The sequence below is a fragment of the Elephas maximus genome, chromosome 9 (genome assembly GCF_024166365.1).
Source record: "Elephas maximus indicus isolate mEleMax1 chromosome 9, mEleMax1 primary haplotype, whole genome shotgun sequence".
NCBI lineage: Eukaryota > Metazoa > Chordata > Mammalia > Proboscidea > Elephantidae > Elephas > Elephas maximus.
Genome location: NC_064827.1, coordinates 220,237 through 243,272, shown reverse-complemented (window position 1 = coordinate 243,272; position 23,036 = coordinate 220,237). Strand labels below are relative to the sequence as shown.

The window sequence follows — 23,036 nt, the reverse complement described above, 5'->3', positions numbered from 1 at the left end:
GGCTGAGCAACACGTACTTCTCTTACCAAGGCTGACTTGGCTGCAGCCACTGCTGAGCATCCAGTCTGCCAGCAACAAAGACCAAGACTGAGTCCTCAGTATGGCACCATTCCTTGAGATGATCAGCCAGCAACCTGGTGGCAGGTTTATTACATTGGACCACTTCCATCATGGAAAGGGCAGCCTTTTGTTCTTACCGGAATAGACACTTACTCTGGATATGGATTTGCTTTCCCTGCATACAGTGCTTCTGCCAAAACTACTATCTGTGGATAAGGATAAGTAAGATGCCTTATCCGCCATCATGGTATCCCATACAGCATCATCTCAGATCAAGGGACTCACTTCACAGCAAATGAAATGCAGCAATGGGCCCATACTCATGGAATTCACTGGTCTTACTATGGTCCCCATCATCCTGAAGCAGCTGGCTTGATAAAATAGTGGAATGGCCTTCTAAAGACACAATTATGACACCAGCTAGGTAGCCATACCTTGCAGGTTTGGGGCAGTGTTCTCCAGGAGGCTGTATATGCTCTAAATCAGTGTTGAATATATGGTGCTCTTTCTCCCTTACCCAGGATTTCTGGGTCCAGGAATCAAGAGGTGGAAATGGAAGTGGCACCACACACTATTACCCCTAGTAACTCACTCCCAAAATTTTTGCTTCGTGTCCCCATGACTCAATGCTCTGCATGTCTAGAGGGCTTAGTTCCAAAGGGAAGAATGCTTCCACCAGGAGACAACACTGATTCCTTTGAACTGGAGGTTAAGAATGATGTTCAGCCACTTTGGGCTCCTCATGCCTCTGGATCAACAGGCAAAGAAGGGAGTTACTGTATTGGTTGGTGTGATTGATCCTGATTACCAAGAGGAAATTGGATTGATATTACATAATGGAGGTAAAGAAGAGTAGGTCTGAAATACAGGAGATCCCTTGGACGTCTTTTATAGTACTACCATGCCCTGTGATTCAAGTTAGTTTAAAACTACAGCAACCCAATTCTGACATGACTACTAATAGCCCAGACCCTTCAGGTGTGAAGGTGTGGGTCACCCCACTAGGCAAAGAACCATGACTAGCTGAGGATAAAGGGAATAAGGAATAAGTAGTGGAAGAAGACAGTTGTAAATACCAGCTATGACCATGTGACCAGTTGCAGAAATGAGGACTGTAATTGTTATTATTTCATCCTTGTATGTGTGCATGAAATATTTTTGTTTTCTTATAAAATATAAGATGTAAACAGGGCTAGTGTGTTTTTGGCTGTACGTATGTTAGTTGTATCATGTTAGGCACAAGTATGGGTTTATAATTGTCTCTATTTAGAGATTGTGTATAGTTTAAGGAGATGTGTACTGCCAGGGTGACAAGGTGTGGACAGTGATAGTTAAGATTGTGTGTCAGCTTGGCTGGGCTATGATTCTCAGTGGTTTGGCAGTTATGATGTAGTTTGGCAGCTGTGTAATGATGTAATCATCTCCATAATGAGATCTGATATAATGTGACCACCTCCATGATGAGAGCTGCTATGAGGAACCAGTCAGTTGAAAGGGAGTTTCTTTGGGGCGTGGCTTGCAGCCAATATATGTGGACTTTCTGGCAAAGCATGCTGGATTTTTGCTCACTGTGGATCCTGCAGCTGGCTCCTATCTGACTTCTGGTTCTTGGGACTTGAGCTAGCAGCTTACCTGCTGATCTTGGGATTTGTCAGCCTCCACAGCCTGTGAGCCAGAGGTCTGCCATCTGACCTGCCAATCTTGAGTTTGTCAGCTTCTGCAGCTCTGTGAGTCAGGAGACGCCTCCAGCTTGACCCATGCACTTGGGGCTTTTCAGCCTCTACAACCTCATGACCATTTCCTTGATATAAATCTCTCTCTCTTTCTCTCCACTGTGAATACATATATTCACTTTGGTTTTCTAGAGAACCCAGCCTAAGACACCAATACCTATTGTTTTTTATTTTTATTTTTTATTATAACCATCCTAGTGGGTGTAGAGGTATCCTGTGGTTTTACTTTTCAATTCTATAATGGTTAATCAGCATCCCTTGGTGGTGGAAACGATTAACATGCTTGGCTGCTACTGAAAGGTTGGTGATTTGAGTCCCCCCAAAGGCACCTGAGAGAAAGGCCTGGCAATCTACTTCCAAAAAATAAGCTATTGAATACCCTATGGAGCACAGTTCTACTCTGACATACATGGGGTCACCATGAGTTGGAATTGATTCAGTGGCAACTGGTACTGGTAATGACTAATCATGTCGAATATCTTTTCATATGTTTGTTGATCATTTGTATATCTTCTTTGGAGAAATGTTTATTCAAGTCTTTTGTCCATTTTTTACTTGGAGCATTTGTCATTTTGTTGTTGAGTAATATGAATTCTTTGTATATTCTGCATACTAGACCCTTATCAGATATATGATCTGAAAATATTCTTACCTACTCTTTGCGTTGCCTTTTTACTTTCTTGATAGTGTTCTCTGAGGCACAAAAATTTGAATTTTGGTGAAGTACAATTTACCTATTTTTTTCTTATGTTGCTTGTGTTTATCTTGTCATATCTATGAAACTATTGCCAAATCCAAGTTATTAAGATTTACCCAAAAGGTTTTTTTTATAAAAGTTTTACAGATTTAGCCCTGTGGATAACATTGCAAGGAATGGGAATTCCAGAACACATAATTTGTGCTCACGCAAAGCCTGTACATAGACCAAGAAGTAGTTGTTCAAGCAGAACAAGGGGATACTGAATGGTTTAAAATCAGAAAAGGTGTGTGTCAGGGTTATATCCTTTCACCATACTTTTTCAATCTGTATGCTGAGCAAATGATCTGAGAAGCTGGACTATGCGAAGAAGAATGTGTCATCGTGACTGGAGGAAGACTCATTAACATCCTGCGATATACAGATGGCACCCCCTTGTTTGCTGAAAGTGAAGAGGACTTGAATGAAGATCAAGGACTACAGCCTTCAGTATGGATTACACCTTAACATAAAGAAAACAAAAATCCTCACAACTGGGAGAGGCAGAGCCAACTTGGTGCTATAGACAGAAGTACCACACTGTCCCTCCACAGCAAAGACCTGAAAAATGAAGTAAAACTGATACAAACATCAATCCTGGAACCCTAAGCATCAAACGAATAGATAAAGAACTCATCCAAGTACCAAATGGAATAAGAAACTGACAGAGAACAGAGAACAAGGAGAGCTATGGAGTGGAGGTCCCCTATCAGCTAACATGGCACGGATTCAACATCTTGGACCCCTTAACCACCAAGAATGGCGTACAAGGAGTATGTGAATGTAGCTTCACAGAGCTCCCAGCAGGAGTCAGAGTACTCGGTAACCAGGGATACACACTTTCCCACCCTACACCTTTCTTTCTCCTTCATGGCCTCCACCACTTTCCAGTGGGTTGAAGTCCCTTGGCCAAGGAGATGCTGGCTCCTTGCTGCTTGGATTCGTCTTGCCCCCACCAGCTGGCTCCATCAGTGCCATTTTTTTTTGTTGTTGCTGTTGTTGCTTTTTTTTTGACTTCTTTTGGTTTCTTCTCTCTCTCTCACCTCCTTCCTTGCCTTTCTCATGAACACCTGGTGCTGTCTGCCATCTCCACTTCTTCTTGACTGGCTGAGCAGTGCTGCTTGGCTGGGGAACCACTTCCCTTGTAAATGCCACCAAGCCAGTGGACTCCCTGGGGTTTTTTTTTTTTTCTTTTCATGGTTTCTTGTCTCTCTCTACCTTCTTTCCTTTCTGTTCTCCCAGACACCTGGTGCTGTGTGCCATCTTCACTCCTTGACAGGCTGTGCAGTGCCACTTGGCTGGGGAGCTCCTTCCCCAGTCTGCACTGCCACGCTAGTGGGCACCCTGGGGGCATTTTTTCTTCTTTTCTCAGTTTCTTCTCTCTCTCTACCTTCCTCTCTTACCTTTCTCCTGAATACCTGGCACTGTGTGCCACCTCTGCTCCTTATTGATAGGCTGTGCAGTGTCACTCAGCTGGTGAGCCACTTCTTCAGTCCATGCTGCCAAGCTGGTAGGCTCCTTTGGATTTTTTTTCCTTTTCTAGGTTTCTTGCCTCTCTGTACCTTCTTTCTTTTCTTTTCTCTGAAACACCTGGTGCCATGTGCTATCTTCACTCCTTCTAGATGGGCTGTGCAGTGTTGCTTGGCTGGGGAGCTCCTGCCCTGGTCCACACCATCATGCCTTTGGGCTCCCTGGGGGCATTTTTTTTCTTGGTTTCTTGTCTTCCTCTACCTTCCTTCCTTTTTATGCTCCCAGACACCTGGTACCATGTGCCACCCGTGTTCCTTCTTTTTTTTTTTTTTTTTTTTATTTTCTTTTTTTTTTTTTTTTCTTCTCTCTTTTTCCCACCCGCTGACCAGTCCCTTTCATGTCTGATGAGTTGTCTTCAGGGATGGTTCCTGTCCTGTGTCAACAGAAGGTCTGGAGAGCATGACCGCCGGGATTCCTCTAGTCTCAGTCAGACCATTAAGTTTGGTCTTCTTATGAGAATTTGGGGTCTGCATCCCACTGCTCTCCTGCTCCCTCAGGGGTCCTCTGCTGAGCTCCCTGTCAGGGCAGTCATCGATTGTGGCCGGGCACCAACTAGTTCTTCTGGTCTCAGGATGATGTAGGTCTCTGGTTCATGTGGCCCTTTCTGTCTCTTGGGCTCTTAGTTGTCATGTGGGCTTGGTGTTCTTCATTTTCCTTTGCTCCAGGTGGGTTGAGACCAATTGCTGCATCTTAGATGGCTGCTTGTTAGCATTTAAGACCCCAGACGCCACATTTCAAAGTGGGATGCAGAATGATTTCATAATAGAATTATTTTGCCAATTGACTTAGAAGTCCCCGCAAACCATGTTCCCCAGACCCCCGCCCTTGCTCCGCTGAGCTTTGAAGCATTCATTTTATCCCGGAAACTTCTTTGCTTTTGGTCCAGTCCAATTGAGCTGACCTTCCATGTATTGAGTGTTGTCTTTCCCTTCACCTAAAGCAGTTCTTATCTACTGATTAATCAATAAAAAAACCCTCTCCCACCCTCCCTCCCTCCCCCCCTCGTAACCACAAAAGTATGTGTTCTTCTCAGGTTTACTATTTCTCAAGATCTTATAATAGTGGTCTTATACAATATTTGTCCTTTTGCCTCTGACTCATTTCGCTCAGCATAATGCCTTCCAGGTTCCTCCATGTTATGAAATGTTTCAGAGATTCGTCACTGTTCTTTATCGATGCGTAGTATTCCATTGTGTGAATATACCACAATTTATTTACCCATTCATCCGTTGATGGACACCTTGGTTGCTTCCAACTTTTTGCTATTGTAAACAGAGCTGCAATAAACATGGGTGTGCATATATCTGTTTGTATGAAGGCTCTTGTATCTCTAGGGTATATTCCGAGGAGTGGGATTTCTGGGTTGTATGGTAGTTCTATTTCTAACTGTTTAAGATAACGCCAGATAGATTTCCAAAGTGGTTGTACCATTTTACATTCCCACCAGCAGTGTATGAGAGTTCCAATCTCTCCGCAGCCTCTCCAACATTTATTATTTTGTGTTTTTTGGATTAATGCCAGCCTTGCTGGTGTGAGATGGAATCTCATCGTAGTTTTAATTTGCATTTCTCTAATGGCTAATGATCGAGAGCATTTTCTCATGTATCTGTTGGCTGCCTGAATATCTTCTTTAGAGAAATGTGTGTTCATATCCTTTGCCCACTTCTTGATTGGGTTGTTTGTCTTTTTGTGGTTGAGTTTTGACAGAATCATGTAGATTTTAGAGATCAGGCGCTGGTCGGAGATGTCATAGCTGAAAATTCTTTCCCAATCTGTAGGTGGTCTTTTTACTCTTTTGGTGAAGTCTTTAGATGAGCATAGGTGTTTGATTTTTAGGAGCTCCCAGTTATCGGGTTTCTCTTCATCATTTTTGGTAATGTTTTGTATTCTGTTTATACCTTGTATTAGGGCTCCTAGGGTTGTCCCTATTTTTTCTTCCATGATCTTTATCGTTTTAGTCTTTATGTTTAGGTCTTTGATCCACTTGGAGTTAGTTTTTGTGCATGGTGTGAGGTATGGGTCCTGTTTCATTTTTTTGCAAATGGATATCCAGTTATGCCAGCACCATTTGTTAAAAAGGCTGTCTTTTCCCCAGTTAATTGACACTGGTCCTTTGTCAAATATCAGCTGCTCATACGTGGATGGATCTATGTCTGGGTTCTCAATTCTGTTCCATTGGTCTATGTGTCTGTTGTTGTACCAATACCAGGCTGTTTTGACTACTGTGGCTGTATAATAGGTTCTGAAGTCAGGTAAGGTGAGGCCTCCCACTTTCTTCTTCTTTTTCAGTAGTGCTTTGCTTATCCGGGGCTTCTTTCCCTTCCATATGAAATTGGTGATTTGTTTCTCTATCCCCTTAAAATATGACATTGGAATTTGGATCGGAAGTGCGTTAAATGTATAGATGGCTTTTGGTAGAATAGACATTTTTACTATGTTAAGTCTTCCTATCCATGAGCAAGGTATGTTTTTCCACTTATGTATGTCCTTTTGAATTTCTTGTAGTAGAGCTTTGTAGTTTTCTTTGTATAGGTCTTTTACATCCTTGGTAAGATTTATTCCTAAGTATCTTATCTTCTTGGGGGCTACCGTGAATGGTATTGATTTGGTTATTTCCTCTTCGGTGTTCTTTTTGTTGATGTAGAGGAATCCAAGTGATTTTTGTATGTTTATTTTATAACCTGAGACTCTGCCAAACTCTTCTATTAGTTTCAGTAGTTTTCTGGAGGATTCCTTAGGGTTTTCTGTGTATATAATCATGTCATCTGCAAATAGTGATAACTTTACTTCTTCCTTGCCAATCCGGATACCTTTTATTTCTTTGTCTAGCCTGATTGCCCTGGCTAAGACTTCCAACACGATGTTGAATAAGAGCGGTGATAAAGGGCATCCTTGTCTGGTTCCCGTTCTCAAGGGAAATGCTTTCAGGTTCTGTCCATTTAGAGTGATATTGGCTGTTGGCTTTCCATAGATGCCCTTTATTATGTTGAGGAATTTTCCTTCAATTCCTATTTTGGTAAGAGTTTTTATCATAAATGGGTGTTGGACTTTGTCAAATGCCTTTTCTGCATCAATTGATAAGATCATGTGGTTTTTGTCTTTTGTTTTATTTATGTGATGGATTACATTAATGGTTTTTCTGATATTAAACCAGCCTTGCATACCTGGTATAAATCCCACTTGATCAGGGTGAATTATTTTTTTGATGTGTTGTTGGATTCTATTGGCTAGAATTTTGTTGAGGATTTTTGCATCAATGTTCATGAGGGATATAGGTCTATAATTTTCTTTTTTTGTAATTTCTTTACCTGGTTTTGGTATCAGGGAGATGGTGGCTTCATAGAATGAGTTGGGTAGTATTCCGTCATTTTCTATGCTTTGGAATACCTTTAGTAGTAGTGGTGTTAACTCTTCTCTGAAAATTTGGTAGAACTCTGCAGTGAAGCCGTCCGGGCCAGGACTTTTTTTTGTTGGGAGTTTTTTGATTACCGTTTCAATCTCTTTTTTTGTTATGGGTCTATTTAGTTGTTCTGCTTCTGAATGTGTTAGTTTAGGTAGGTAGTGTTTTTCAAGGAATTCATCCATTTCTTCTAGGTTTTCAAATTTGTTAGAGTACAATTTTTCATAATAATCTGAAATGATTCTTTTAATTTCATTTGGTTCTGTTGTGATGTGGTCCTTCTCATTTCTTATTCGGGTTATTTGTTTCCTTTCCTGTATTTCTTTAGTCAGTCTAGCCAATGGTTTATCAATTTTGTTAATTTTTTCAAAGAACCAGCTTTTGGCTTTGTTAATTCTTTCAATTGTTTTTCTGTTCTCTAATTCATTTAGTTCAGCTCTAATTTTTATTATTTGTTTTCTTCTGGTGCCTGATGGATTCTTTTGTTGCTCACTTTCTATTTGTTCAAGTTGTAGGGACAGTTCTCTGATTTTGGCTCTTTCTTCTTTTTGTATGTGTGCATTTATTGATATAAATTGACCTCTGAGCACTGCTTTTGCTGTGTCCCAGAGGTTTTGATAGGAAGTATTTTCATTCTCGTTGCTTTCTATGAATTTCCTTATTCCCTCCTTGATGTCTTCTATAACCCAGTCTTTTTTCAGGAGGGTATTGTTCATTTTCCAAGTATTTGATTTCTTTTCCCTCGTTCTTCTGTTATTGATCTCTAGTTTTATTGCCTTGTGGTCTGAGAAGATGCTTTGTAATATTTCGATGTTTTGGACTCTGCAAAGGTTTGTTTTATGACCTAATATGTGGTCTATTCTAGAGAATGTTCCATGTGCGCTAGAAAAAAAAGTATATTTTGCAGCAGTTGGGTGGAGAGTTCTGTATAAGTCAATGAGGTCAAGTTGGTTGATTGTTGTAATTAGATCTTCCGTGTCTCTGTTGAGCTTCTTACTGGATGTCCTGTCCTTCTCCGAAAGGGGTGTGTTGAAGTCTCCTACTATAATTGTGGAGGTATCTATCTCGCTTTTCAGTTCTGTTAAAATTTGATTTATATATCTTGCAGCCCTGTCATTGGGTGCGTAAATATTTAATATGGTTATGTCTTCCTGATCAATTGTCCCTTTTATCATTATATAGTGTCCTTCTTTATCCTTTGTGGTGGATTTAAGTCTAAAGTCTATTTTGTCAGAAATTAATATTGCTACTCCTCTTCTTTTTTGCTTATTGTTTGCTTGATATACTTTTTTCCATCCTTTGAGTTTTAGTTTGTTTGTGTCTCTAAGTCTAAGGTGTGTCTCTTGTAGGCAGCATATAGATGGATCGTGTTTCTTTATCCAGTCTGTGACTCTCTGTCTCTTTATTGGTGCATTTAGTCCATTTACATTCAGGGTAATTATAGATAAATAAGTTTTTAGTGCTGTCATTTTGATGCCTTTTTATGTGTGTTGTTGACAATTTCATTTTTCCACATACTTTTTTGTGCTGAGGCGTTTTTCTTAGTAAATTGTGAGATCCTCACTTTCATAGTGTTTGACTTTATGTTAGTTGAGTCGTTACGTTTTTCTTGGTTTTTGTCTTGAGTTATAGAGTTGTTATACCTTTTTGTGGTTACCTCATTATATACCCCTATTTTTCTAAGTAAAAACCTAACTTGTATTGTTCTATATCGCCTTGTATCACTCTCCATATGGCAGTTCAATGCCTCCTGTATTTAGTCCCTCTTTTTGATTATTGTGATCTTTTACCTATTGACTTCCATGATTCCCTGTTATGTGTATTTTTTTTTTAATTAATCTTAATTTGTTTGTTTTTGTGATTTCCCTATTTGAGTTGATATCTGGACGTTCTGTTTTGTGACCTTGTGTTGTGCTGATATCTGATATTATTGGTTCTCTGACCAAACAATATCCTTTAGTATTTCTTGTAGCTTTGGTTTGGTTTTTGCAAATTCTCTAAACTTGTGTTTGTCTGTAAATATCTTAATTTCGCCTTCATATTTCAGAGAGAGTTTTGCTGGATATATGATCCTTGGTTGGCAGTTTTTCTCCTTCAGTGTTCTGTATATGTCGTCCCATTCCCTTCTTGCCTGCATGGTTTCTGCTGAGTAGTCAGAACATATTCTTATTGATTCTCCCTTGAAGGAAACCTTTCTTTTCTCCCTGGCTGCTTTTAAAATTTTCTGTTTATCTTTGGTTTTGGTGAGTTTGATGATAATATGTCTTGGTGTTTTTCTTTTTGGATCAATCTTAAATGGGGTTCGATGAGCATCTTGGATAGATATCCTTTCGTCTTTCATGATGTCAGGGAAGTTTTCTGTCAGAAGTTCTTCAACTATTTTCTCTGTGTTTTCTGTCCCCCCTCCCTGTTCTGGGACTCCAATCACCCGCAGGTTATCCTTCTTGATAGAGTCCCACATAATTCTTAGGGTTTCTTCATTTTTTTTAATTCTTTTATCTGATTTTTTTTCAGCTATGTTGGTGTTGATTCCCTGGTCCTCCAGATGTCCCAGTCTGCATTCTAATTGCTCGAGTCTGCTCCTCTGACTTCCTAGTGTGTTGTCTAATTCTGTTATTTTATTGTTAATCTTTTGGATTTCTACATGTTGTCTCTCTATGGATTCTTGCAACTTATTAATTTTTCCAGTATGTTCTTGAATAATCTTTTTGAGTTCTTCAACAGTTTTATCAGTGTGTTCCTTGGCTTTTTCTGCAGTTTGCCTTATTTCATTTGTGATATCATTAAGCATTCTGTAAATTAGTTTTTTATATTCTGTATCTGATAATTCCAAAATTGTATCTTCATTTGGGAAAGATTTTGATTCTTTTGTTTGGGGAGTTGGAGAAGCTGTCACAGTCTGCTTCTTTAAGTGGTTTGATATGGATTGTTGTCTCCGAGCCATCACTGGGAAACTAGTTTTTCCAGAAAATCCGCTAAAAAAAAAATTGCAGTCAGATCCCTATCAGAGTTCTCCCTCTGGCTCAGGCTATTCAGATGTTAATGAAGCCGCCTGGGGAGGGTGGGGGAGGGAACAGAGAGATAGGAGAGTAGCACCTCAGAATATAGCCAGAGTTGCTTGTCTTGCTTGGAATGACTATTATATCTGAGATTCCCGCGGGCACGTCGCCTATGTGTGCTGTCTGTGTGGAGATTGCCCCCGGGGGGTCTGGCCCGCTGGAGTCACGGTCAGATCCTCCGCTTCCAGCCCCACGCCCAGCGTCAAGGCTCCCCTACTGGGACGGTGCACTCTCGACTCCAAAATCAGTCGCTGCCTCCCGGGGACTTCTCGTCCCTCCAGCCGCGTGGCCGTGCCGCCCCCGTGAACCAGGTGGGCCCCCTCCCGGGGTTAGTTCAGATGGGTGGAGTAGCTCCCCGTGCTTGTGCCGCGACCGAGTGTCCCGGCTGGAACGCTGTTCTCCCCGCTCCAATACCAGTCGCTGCCTCCCGGGGACTTCTCCTACCGGCTGCGTCCCACGCCGCCCGCGCGACCCGGATGGTCACCTTCCCGGGGTTAGTTCAGGGGGTGGAGCAACTCTCCGTGTTTATGGCGTACCTGCGTGCAGTCCAAATCCCTGTGGGACGGTTCCCCGGCTCAGATGCTGCTCTTTCTGCTCCAAGATCAGTCACTGCCTCCCGGGGACTTCTCCTAACGGCTGCGTCCCATGCCGCCCGTGGAACCGGCTAGTCCCCCTCCCGGGGTTAGTTCAGGGGGGTGGAGCAGGTCTCTGTGCTTGTGCCGTACCTGACTGGTATGCTGGCTCCAGGCTCTGGAAACAATCGCTGCTTCCCCGTATTAGTTCGTTCTCCGTCTCTAAATCTGTGTTTGTTGTTCAGGGTTCGTAGATTGTTATGTATGTGATCGATTCACTTGTTTTTCCGTGTCTTTGTTGTAAGAGGGATCCGAGGTAGCGTCTGCCTAGTCCGCCATCTTGGCTCCGCCCCCCCCGTGTTCCTTCTTGATGGACTATGCAGCACTGCTCAGCTGGGGTGCTGTTTCCAGTGGGCTCCCTGGGGCATTTTTTGTTTTTTCTTTCTTTTTTTCCCTCAGTTTCTTGTCTCTGTCTCTACCTTCCTTTCTTTCTTTCCTTCCAACCACTTGACATTTTTTTCCCTTGGTTTCTTGGTCTCTCTCTACCTTCCTTCCCTTTCTTTGTCCTGATCACTTGGCCACATGTGCCTTTCTCTCTCTTTATTCTCAGTTTCTTATCTCTCTCTCCCTTCCTTCTGTTCCTTTCTCCCTCCCACCTAGCCACATGTGCCAACTCTGCCACTTCTTGATGGACTGTACCACCTGGTTAGAAAGCCACCAGCACACACCTTCTGAGTCTGTGCCATTCCAATGGCAGGCTCCCACAGCACCTTTTGTTTTGTTTATTTGGCTGCTGTTTCTTTCTCTTCTTCCTCACACCCACTTAGCTCCATGCATCACATCCTCCCATTCCCTCCTACCTATCTGCGCCATGTACTGAGCACCACACCCCCAAGCAGCACAGGTGCAGACCCTGCCCTGCACTGCCCACTTTCTCCACCCTGTCAGCCCCAGTACATGCCACGAAAAACCCAGCCCTGCCCCTGCCCCTGCCCCTCTACTGAACCTGCCTTGTTGTACCATAACTGAGCAACTTGCCCTGCCCGTTGGACAAGGTGGTGAGAAGTATCATGCCCACAAATGAGTAAACCACAAAGATTACCCAGCCCACCTGCCCAGACATAATCAAATAAAACAAAAAGCAGGATGAAACAAACCTACAACCAATAAACAAAGAAAATAATTACCGAATGTCCTTAAGACAGCAGACAATATCAAAACATATTTTTTTTTAAAAAAAGGGACAGGATGATTCCAGTAGGCATCCAAAATAAAACACCAGATGACCCTCCAATAGAAGAAAAAGGCATTGGAACTACCTGACAGGGAATTCAAAACACTAATATTCAAGGCTATCCAAGAGACGGTGTAAAAAGCAGACAAAAATAAGGAAAAAATAGACAAAATCATGGAAAAAACAGACAAAAAAATGTAAGAATTCTGGAAAATAGTACAGGAACAAAATGTCAAGAAAAACACACAACTAGAAATCACAGAAAAACAGCAATTAGAAATCCAAAAGATAAACAACAAGATTTCAGATATGGACAGTGTCATAGAAGGTTTGAGAAGCAAGTTTGAAATAATGGAAGACAGGATCAGTGAAATTGAAGACACACCCTTGGATACCACTTTGTTTGAGGAAAAATAGAGAAAAAAAAAAAAATGAAGAAACCCAGAGAATTATGTGGGATGCAATCAAAAGCAAAAATTTGCTAGTGATTGTAGTTCCAGAACAGGGGGAGAAAACGGAAAACACAGAGAGGATCGTTGAAGAATTACTGACAGAAAACGTCCCTAATACCATGAAAGACAAAAAGTTGACCATCCAAGAAGCTCAATGAACCCCATATAGGATAGACTCCAAGAGAAAATCACCAAGACATATCATAGTTAGAGATGCTAAAACTAAAGACAAAGAAAGAATCCTGAGAGCAGCTCAAGAAAAATGAAAAGTCACATACAGAGGGGAAGTGATAAGACTAAGCTTTGATTATTTGGCAGAAACCATGCAGGCAAGAAGTCAATGGATGACATATATAAAACCTTGAAAGAAAAAAATTTCCAACAAAGAATACTATATCCTGCAAACTCTTGCTCAAATATGATGGCAAAATTAGGACATTTACAGTTAAACAGAAATTAAGGGAATATGCAAAGAACCAAACCAAACTTACAAAAACTATTAAAGGGAGTCCTCCAGTTTGAGAACCAACAACATCAGAAAACAGCCTGAATCTAGGATGCAAGAGCACATCAGCCAGATACCAACCTATGTAATGAACTCTCAAGGATAAAACAAAACTAAGAGATTTACAACAGGGAACCAGAGAGGTAAATCTGTAAATGACAATAATGTAATAACAATAAAAGACAATAATTGGTGTAGATATAGAACTTTCAAATAGAAAGGAAGTCAAGGTGATACCAAGTAATAAAAAACTGGTTCACACTTAGGAAGATAGGGTAAATTTTAAGGTAACCACAAAGAAAGTTAACAAACCTACTCATCAAAATAAAGTAGAAAAGCATAAAGTCTCAGTAAACACAAAATCTGCAAAAAACAAAAGAAATGAAAAAAAAAAAATCCACAAACAAAAGGATTTCAGCACCGGAGAGTAAGAGGAACAAAGAAAATGTCAGCACCACAAAAACAAAAAATTGCAAAATGACAGCAATAAATTCACACCTATCAATAATCACAGTGAAGATAAGTGGCCTAAATGCTCCCATAAAGAGACAGAGAGCGACAGGATGGATAAAACAAAAACGGAAACAGGGCCCATCAATATGCTGTCTACAAGAGACACACCTCAGAAACAAAGACATAAATTTATTAAAAATCAAAGGATAGAAAAAAAAATCAAGCAAAAAGCTACCAAAAAAGAGCAGGCATGGCAATACTAATCTCAGATAAAATAGACTTTAAAACAAAATGCACCGTAAAGGACAAAGAAAGGCATTATATATAATCATTATTAAAGAGACAATCCAATGTGAAGACATAACCACAGTAAATATCTACCCTCTCAATGACGGGGCTCCAAAATACATAAAGAGAAATTGACAATTCCTCAATAACAGTAGGATACTTCAACACACCACTCTTGACAAAGGACAGAACATTTAGAAAGAAACTCAACAAAGATTCAGAAGATCTAAAGGTCACAATCAACCAACTTGAACTCAAAGACATATATAGAACACTCCAATAGCGGCAAAGAATGCATTCTTTTCCAATGCACATGGAACGTTCTCCAGAATAGGCCACATCTTAGGCCGCAAAGCAACCCTCAACAGAATCCAAAACATTGAGATAATACAAAATATCTTCTCTTGATCACAATGCCATCAAAGTAGAAATTAATAACAGGAAGAGCAAGGAAAAAAAAAAATCAAGTACATGGAAACTGAATAACATCCTGCTTAAAAACCATGGAGTAATAGAGTGGAATAAAGATGGAATAAAAAAAATTCCCAGAATCAGATGAGAATAAAAACACATCATACCAAAATCTTTGGGACACAGCAAAGGCAGTACTCAGAGGTCAATTTATAGCAATAGATGCACACATCAAAAAAGGAGAAAAGGACAAAATCAAAAAATTACCTTCACAACTTGAACAAATAGAGAACAGCAAAAGAAGCCCACAGCCACCAGAAGAAAGAAAATAACAAAGATCAGAGCAGAAATAAATGAAATAGAATATAGAAAAACAATAGAATCAACAAAGCCAACAGTTGGTTCTTTAAAATGATCAACAAAATCGACAAGCAATTGACAAAAGAAAAACAGGATAGGACACAAATAACTCAAATAAGAAATGAAATGGGGGACATTTCAACTGACCCAGCTGAAATAAAAAGGATCATAACAGATCATTATGAAAGATTATACTCCAACAAATTTGAAAACCTAGAGGAAATGGACAAATTTCTAGAAACACGCTACTTACCCCAACTAACACAAACTGAAGTTGAAAATCTGAACAGAACCATAACAAGAGAAGAGACTGAAAAGGTAATAAAAGAACTCCCAACAAAAAAAAGCCCTGGCCCAGGTGGCTTAACTGGAGAATTCTACCAAACATTCAGAGAAGAGCTTACACCAGTACTATTCATTCTTTTTTTTTTTTTTAATTTTTATTTTGCTTTAAGTGAAAGTTTACAAATCAAGTCAGTGTCTCACACAAAAACTTATATACACCTTGCTACATGCTCCCAATTGCTCTCCCCCTAATGAGACAGCCTGCTACCTCCCTCCACTCTCTCTTTTTGTGTCCATTTCGCCAGCTTCTAGCCCCCTCTACCCTCTCATCTCCCCTCCAGGGAGGAGATGCCAACATAGTCTCAAGTGTCCACCTGATCCAAGAAGCTTACTCCTCACCAGCATCCCTCTCCAACCCATTGTCCAGTCCAATCCCTGTCTGAAGAGTTGGCTTCAGGAATGGTTAGCAATATTCATTCTTAGTGGAGAGAACCTGAAAACAAGACAAGTATGCCCTTTATCAACACTCCTATTTAACATTGTGCTGGAAGCCCTGGCTAGAGTAATAAGGCAAGAAAAAGAAATAAAGGGGATCCAAATTGTCTGTCAGTTTATCATACTGTGGGAGCTTGCCTGTTGCTGTGATGCTGGGAGCTACGCCACCAGTATTCAAATACCAGTAGGATCACCCATGGCAGACAGGTTTCAGCTGACCTTCCAGACTAAGACAGACTATGAAGAAGGACCTGGCAGTCTACTTCTGAAAGGAATTAGCCAGTGAAAACCTTATAAATAGCAGCAGAACATTGATACAGTACCAGAAGATGAACCCCTCAGATTGGAAGGCACTCAAAATATGACTGGGAGAGAGCTGCCTCCTCAAGGTAGAGTTGACCTTAATGGTATGGATGGAGTCAAGCTTTTGGGACTTTCATTTGCTGATGTGGCATGACTCAGAATAAGAAGAAACAGCTGAAAACATCCATTAATAATCGGAACCTGGATTGTGGGAAGTATGATTTTAGGAAAACTGGAAATTGTCAAAAATGAAATGGAACACATAAACATCGACATCCTAGGTATTAGCGAGCTGTAATGGACTGGTATTGGCTATTTTGAATTGGACAATCCTATGATCTACTATGCCGGGAATGACAAATTCAAGAAGAATAGTTTTGCATTCATCATCAAAGGAACACTTCAAGATCTATCTTGCAGTACAACACTGTTAGTGATAGGATACTATCCATACGCCTACAAGGAAGACCAGTTAATACGATTATTATTCAAATTTATGCACCAACCGCTAAGGCGAAAGATGAAAAAATTGAAGGTTTTTACCAACTTCTGCAGTCTGAAATTGATCAAACATGCAATCAGGGTGCACTGACAATTATTGGTGATTGGAATGCGAAAGTTGGAAACAAAGAACAAGAATCGTAGTTGGAAGTACGGGCTTGGTGATAGAACAATGCTGGAGACCTCAGGATAAAATTTTGCAAGACCAATGACTTCTTCATTGCAAATACCTTTTTCACCAACATAAATGGCAAGTATACATGTGGACCTTGCCAGCTGGAATACGCAGGAATCAAATCGACCACATCTGTGGAAAGAGATGATGGAAAAGCTCAATATCATCAGTCAGAACAAGGCCAAGGGCCGACTGCAGAGCAGACCATCTATTGTTCATATGCAAGTTCAATTTAAAAATGAGAAAAATTAGAACAAGTCCCTGGGAGCCAAAATATGACCTTGAGTATATCCCACCTGAATTTAGAGACCAGCTCAAGAATTGATTTGATGTGTTGAACACTAACGACCAAAGACCAGACGAATTGTGGAATGACATCAAGGACATCATACATGAAGAGAAAGCAAGAGGTCATTTAAAAGACAGCAAAGAAAGAAAAGACCAAAACAGATGTCAGAAGAGACTCTGAAACTTGCTCTTGAGCATCAAGTAGCTAAAACAAAAAGAAGAAATGATGAAGTAAAAGAGCTGAACAGAAGATTTCAAAGCATGGCTGGAGAAGACAAAGTAATGGACCAATAAGCAACATCATGATAAATGGAGAAAAGATTGAAGTTGTCAAAGATTTCATTTTACTTGGATCCACAATCAACACCCACGGAAGCAGTAATCAAGAAATCAAAAGACGCATTGCATTGGGCAAATCTGCAAAAGACCTCTTTAAAGTGTTGAAAAGCAAAGATGTCACCTTGAAGACTAAGGAAAATATTAAATGATGCAGCAGGAAGCATCAAAAGAAGAGAGAAGGAATATACAGAGTCACTATACCAAAAAGAATGGGTGGAGGTTCAGTCATTTCAGGAGGTAGCATATGATCAGGAGCAATGGTACTGAAGGGAGATGTCCAAGCTGCACTGAAGGCATTGGTGAAAAACAGACTCCAGGAATTGATGGAATACCAATTGAGATATTTTAACAATGGTGCAGCACTGGACGTGCTCACTTATCTATGCCAAGAAATTTGGAAGACGGCTACCTGGCCAACCGACTGGGAGAGATCCATATTTACACCTATTCCCAAGGAAGGTGATCCAACCAAATGCAGAAATTATAGAACAATATTGTTAATATCACATGCAAGTAAAATTTTGCTAAAGATCATTCAAAAGTGGCTACAGCAGTATATGGACAAGGAACTTCCAGAAGTTCGAGCCAGATTCAGAAGAGGAGGTGGAATCAGGGACATCATTGTTGTCAGATGGATCCTGGCTGAAAGCAGAGAATACCAGAAAGATGTTTATCAGTGTTTAATGACTTTGCAAAGGCATTTGACTGTGTGGATCATAACAAATTATGGATAACAACTCATTTCGAAGAATAGGAATTCCAGAACACTTAACTGTACTCATGAGGAACCTGTACATAGATCAAGAGGCTGTCGTTCAAACAGAACGAGGGGATACTGCATGGTTTAAAGTCAGAAAAGGTGTGTGTCAGGGCTGTATCCTTTCACCATGATTATTCAATCTGTATACTGAGCAAATAATCTGAGAAGCTGGATTATATGAAGGAGGGAGCATCAGGATTGGAGGAAGACTCATTAACTCACTAACAACCTGCAGATGACACAACATTGCTTGCTGAAAGTGAAGAGGACTTGAAGCACTTAGTGATGAAGGTCAAAAATCACAGCCTTCAGTATGGATTATACCTCAGCATAAAGAAAACAAAAATCCTCACAGCTGGACCAATAAACAACATCGTGATAAACAGAGAAAAGATTGCATTGGACAAATCTGCTGCAAAAGACCTCTTTTAAGTATTAAAAAGCAAAGGTGTCACCTTGAGGACTAAGGTGCACCTGACCCAAGCCATGGTGTTTTCAACTGCCTCATATGCATGGGAAAGCTGGATGATGAATAAGGAAGACCAAAGAAGAATTGATGTCTTTGAATTATGGTGTTGGTGAAGAACATGGAAAATACCATGGATTGCAAAAAGAACGAACAAATCTGTCCTGGAAGAGGTACAACTAAAGTGCTCCTTTAGAAGCAAGGATAGTGAGACTATACTTTGGGCATGTTATCAGGAGGGATCAGTCCCTGGAGAAGAACATTGTGTTTGGTAAAGTAGAGGGTCAGTGAAGACGAGGAAGACCCTCAACGAGATGGATTGACATAGTGGCTGCAACAATGGGTTCAAGCATAACAATGACTGTGAGGATGGCACAGGACCGGGCAGTGTTTTGCTCTGTTACACATGGGGTCTCTATGAGTCGGAACCCACTGGACAGCACCTAACAACAATATATAGAAATGCAAGTGATTTTCTGTGTTGGTGTTGAACCCTGCAACTTTGCTGAATTTGTGTATTAGCTTTAATGGTTTTTTGGTAGATCTTTTAGGATCATGTTGTCTGTGAATAGATGTAGTTTTACTTCTTGCTTTCCAATTTGGATGCATTTTATTAATTTTTTTCTTGCCTAATTGCTCTGGCTAGGACTTCCAGTGCAATGTTGAATAGCAGTGGTAAAAGCAGACATCCTTGTCTTGTTTCAGATCTTAGTGGGAATGCTTTTAGTCTTTCACTATTAAGTATGATGTCAGCTGTGGTTTTTTCATAAATACACTTTATCTATTGGATAAATCAAAGTTCCCTTCTACTTCCGTTTTTTTTTAATGTTTTTATCATCACAGGATGCTGAATTTTGTCAAATAGTTTTTTTTTCTGTATCAATCGAGATGATTATTTTTTTCTTTCATTTGTTAATGTGGTTTATTATGTTGACTTTCGATGTTGAACCTTGCATTCCTGGGATAAATCTCACTTGGTCAGGGTGTGTAATCCTTTTACTATGTTGCTGGATTTGGTTTACTCTTATTTTATTTAAAATTTTTGCCTTTATGTTCATAAGGAATACTAGTTTGTAGTTTTCTTGTTATGTGTTTGTCTGGCTTTTGTATCAGGGCAATGCTGGCTTGACAGAATGATTTGAAGAGTCTCCCTTTCTTCTACTTTTGGGAGAATTTGAGAAGGACTGGTGTTAATTTTTCTTTGTTTGGTGGAATTCACCAGTGAAACTGTGTGGTCCTGGGCTTTTCTTTGTTGGGGGGTTTTGATTACTGATTCAATATCTTGTTATAGGTTTATTTGAATTTTCTATTTCTTCTTGAGTCAGCTTTGATAGTTTGTGTGTTTCTAGGAATTTTCCCAGTTCATCTAGGTTATCTATTTTATTGGCATGTAGTTGTTTATGGTGTTGTCTTGCTGCAGTGCAATGGGTTTCTCTTTATATATGGCCTTTTTGGGCCTGAGTTTCTAGTTCTGCCAAGGTGATTTGCTAAGGAATTGGACAGTTTATTATGCAAATAACATATTTAAAACCCTTGCAGGGATTAGACAGTTTACTATGCAAATAAGGTGCATGAAACACTTGTAAGGATTGGTCAATTACTAAGCAAATTGGGTGACTGTGGCCTTCTGAGGGGATTGGTCAGTTCATGGTCTTGGTGGAGGAGTAGGTTTATAAGAGTCAATCACCCAGACATTGAAGGGGACCTTGCTACTATAAGAAGATGGGCTGGTAGTGGATTGCATCTTTTGGACTTGAGGTTTCTGTGCTGAGAACCTTCTAGACCAGCAGGCAGAGAGAGCTGTAACAATGGAGATGGCTTGAGACAGTGCAAGACGGCATGAAATGGCATGAGATGGCACAAGAAGGTGAGAGATGGTATGGCAGTGGCACCAGTGGCAGTGGTACGAGGTGGTGGGAGCCAGGAAACAAGCCTGAGATGGCTGCAGTGGGCTTCCTGGGTCATGGAGTGAGTGGCTGCAGTGGACTTGCCCATCCACAGAGCAAGAGAGCTGAGCGGCTTTAGGCAGGAGGCTTCAGTGGAGTGGGGTGCATCCAGGCACTTGTCAGCAGAGCTGAAGAACTGTAACACTTTCTCAAGCAGGGCAGAGGCTGAGAGGGGGCTAGCATGGCAGAGAGAAGGGCCTGCTAGTCTGGCTGAGAGGAGGCTGGCCCAGCTGAAAAGCACGGCCTGCCTGCAGGTACAGCCGAGATGGAACTGAATGCTGTCTTGGTTGCAAGCTGTTCTGATTGACAAACTGATCCTGTACTATGCTGTTTATGTTACTTCCAAGTTTCTTGATCCTGAATTATACCCTATTACTTCCCTAATAAAAAAAAATGTCTACAGCCACACCACCCTGAATGTGCCTGGTCTTATCTGACTTCGGAAGCTAAGCAGGGTTGGGCCCTGTTTGTACTTGGATGGGAGACCACCTGGGAATACTGGGTGTTGTAGGCTTGGACCCCTGATGGTGCAGTGGTTAAACATCTGGCTGCTAACCAAAAGGTTGGCAGTTCGAATCCACGAGCCGCTACTTGGAAACCCTACGGGGCAGTTCTACCCAGTCCTATAGGGTTGTTATGAGTTGGAATCGACTCAACAGCAATGGGTTTCCTCTTTAAGCATTTCCCTGGTTGTTGTAAATTTATTATTAGATTCTAGAGACGAGAAAAAGCTGACTTTGCCAACTTTTGCCAACTTAATCATTGCTTTAGTGGAGGACAGAGTTGTAGAGTTGTCTACTCTGTCCTTTTTGGTGGCATCACCCTAACTGGTGTCCACCTGGGGACACTGCAGTGAGGAGGGTAGGGTGGTCCTGGAGCTCCCTTGGAGGAAGTGCTGCTGATCTCACTGGCCAGGTGTGTGTGTTCAGTGATCCACATGGGCCGTGTGTCCTCACCCTCTTTTTGGTGGTCTTATGTATCTGCCCATAAGTGCATACCTCAAGCCTATGAGTGTGTCTCTAAACGTGTGTGTGTATGTGCGGTACCGATGTGCCTGCGTGTGTGTCTGGTGTATGCTTGAGAGTGAGCATGGTCAGGGTCTGGGGGTGTGATGTCGAGTGTATGTATGACTTGGTGTATGGCTCTGTTTTGTTATGTGTGCTTGTGTGTGTCTCTGAGTAAGAGTGTGTGGGTGCTGGGGTTTCTGAGCATGTAGGTGTGCTGTCCAAGTCTGGATGTTGTCCCTTCTGTGCCACTCTGCTGCCCTCTCTAGAGGCTGGCAAGCCTGCCTTTGAGGAGGGGTGGGTACCTCTGGCTGTGGCCTTGGCTGTCCCCAGCCCTCAGCAGGGCTGGCCAGGAAGCTTTGTTGTGTGATCTAGTTTTGATGATTGGCAATGGCTGCCTCAGAATCCCTGGATGTGGATTTTGAAGTTGTATCTTGCTTTAGCCAGAATGAGGGCTGTGGCTGACAATGTCTTCCATGGGAACGGGTTGGGGTGGCACCTAGAGTACCAGGATTTGCCATTAGGGCCCTGTGAGTCTCCGTTAGACCCTCCTCTAGGCCCTGGGGCTGTCAGTGATGGTGTCTCTCTGTCTGCCTGGATGCAGCCACTCAACTTGTGAACAGTCCCTGTAGAGGCTTTGGGGCTCTGCCCTCATTCAGTAAATCCCAGATCCCAGCCTGGTTTCACTGTAGTGTGCTGCTGACAGCACAGTGATCATGTATATGCGTATGCAAACACACACAGATGTGTACATAACATGCTCAGTCACCCAGGAACCCCATGCCTAAGCCAGAGGTGCAGACAGGGAGATATACAGCTTGGGCACGGAGGCACGGACTAGCACAGAGACACCCTCAGGTGCACGTGAGCCCACACACACATGCCAGGCCAGTACTGCACATGGGAGAAGCCCCCATAGGGCACAGATGTGCACTCCTGCAGAGACACAGAGGGGTCCACGTAGACACGCACAAACCTGAGCCCTGGTGCCCACAGGACGTCCACTCGCTCACTCCTGCTTGTTGAGGGGCTCAGAGTGGAAAAGACCAGCATAGTCTGTCTTCAGGGGCTTGCAGTCTAGCCTGGGAGCCTGGCACAAACAGGTCAACCAGCAGATAAGAGTGATGGGTGGTGATGAGCTTGTGATCCTTGGGGACGGGGTGCTGAGGACCCTATGTAGGTAGGCTTTAAGCAAGAGATAACAAGGTCAGATTGATGTCTTCAGAAAAAAAGCTGCAAGAGCTCCCTGGAGAATGGCCTGGAGGTGTGAGGTCTGAGCTCTTGGAGGGTGGCCAGGGTGCTGGGGGCCAGAGACTGCATACTTGGTCTCAGTCCACCAGTCACCATGGGCAACCTGTTGGCTTTGGGAGGGGTTGACATAGGAAGACTGGCACGGGCCTGTAGGGAGGGGCGCCCTGGCAGGTGGCGCCTGCGCCCTCACTAGCCGTGTCCTTCCCAGGTTCTCCCTTTGCTCGCGCCAGCCTCAAGAGTGGGAAGAACGACAGCTCCTCATATTTTCGGCGGAAGGAGAAGATGTTCCGGTTTTTCATCCGCCGCATGGTGAAGGCGCAGAGCTTCTACTGGGCGGTGCTGTGTGTGGTGGCTCTGAACACACTCTGTGTGGCCATAGTGCACTACAAACAACCTCAGCGGCTTACTATCGCTCTGTGTAGGTACTGCC

The 23,036-nt window shown here is 42.0% G+C and overlaps 1 protein-coding gene and 1 pseudogene across 1 annotated transcript in view; both read left to right on the top strand.

Moving 5' to 3' along the window:
* CACNA1B (calcium voltage-gated channel subunit alpha1 B) overlaps positions 1-23,036 on the top strand; it is a 310,032-nt gene that overhangs the window by 99,126 nt on the left and 187,870 nt on the right. The window contains exon 11 of the mRNA XM_049896435.1: positions 22,815-23,024. Coding sequence (XP_049752392.1) covers positions 22,815-23,024 — 210 coding nt within the window. The remainder of the gene's footprint in view (positions 1-22,814; positions 23,025-23,036) is intronic.
* Positions 20,747-20,865, top strand: LOC126083471 (uncharacterized; annotated as a pseudogene).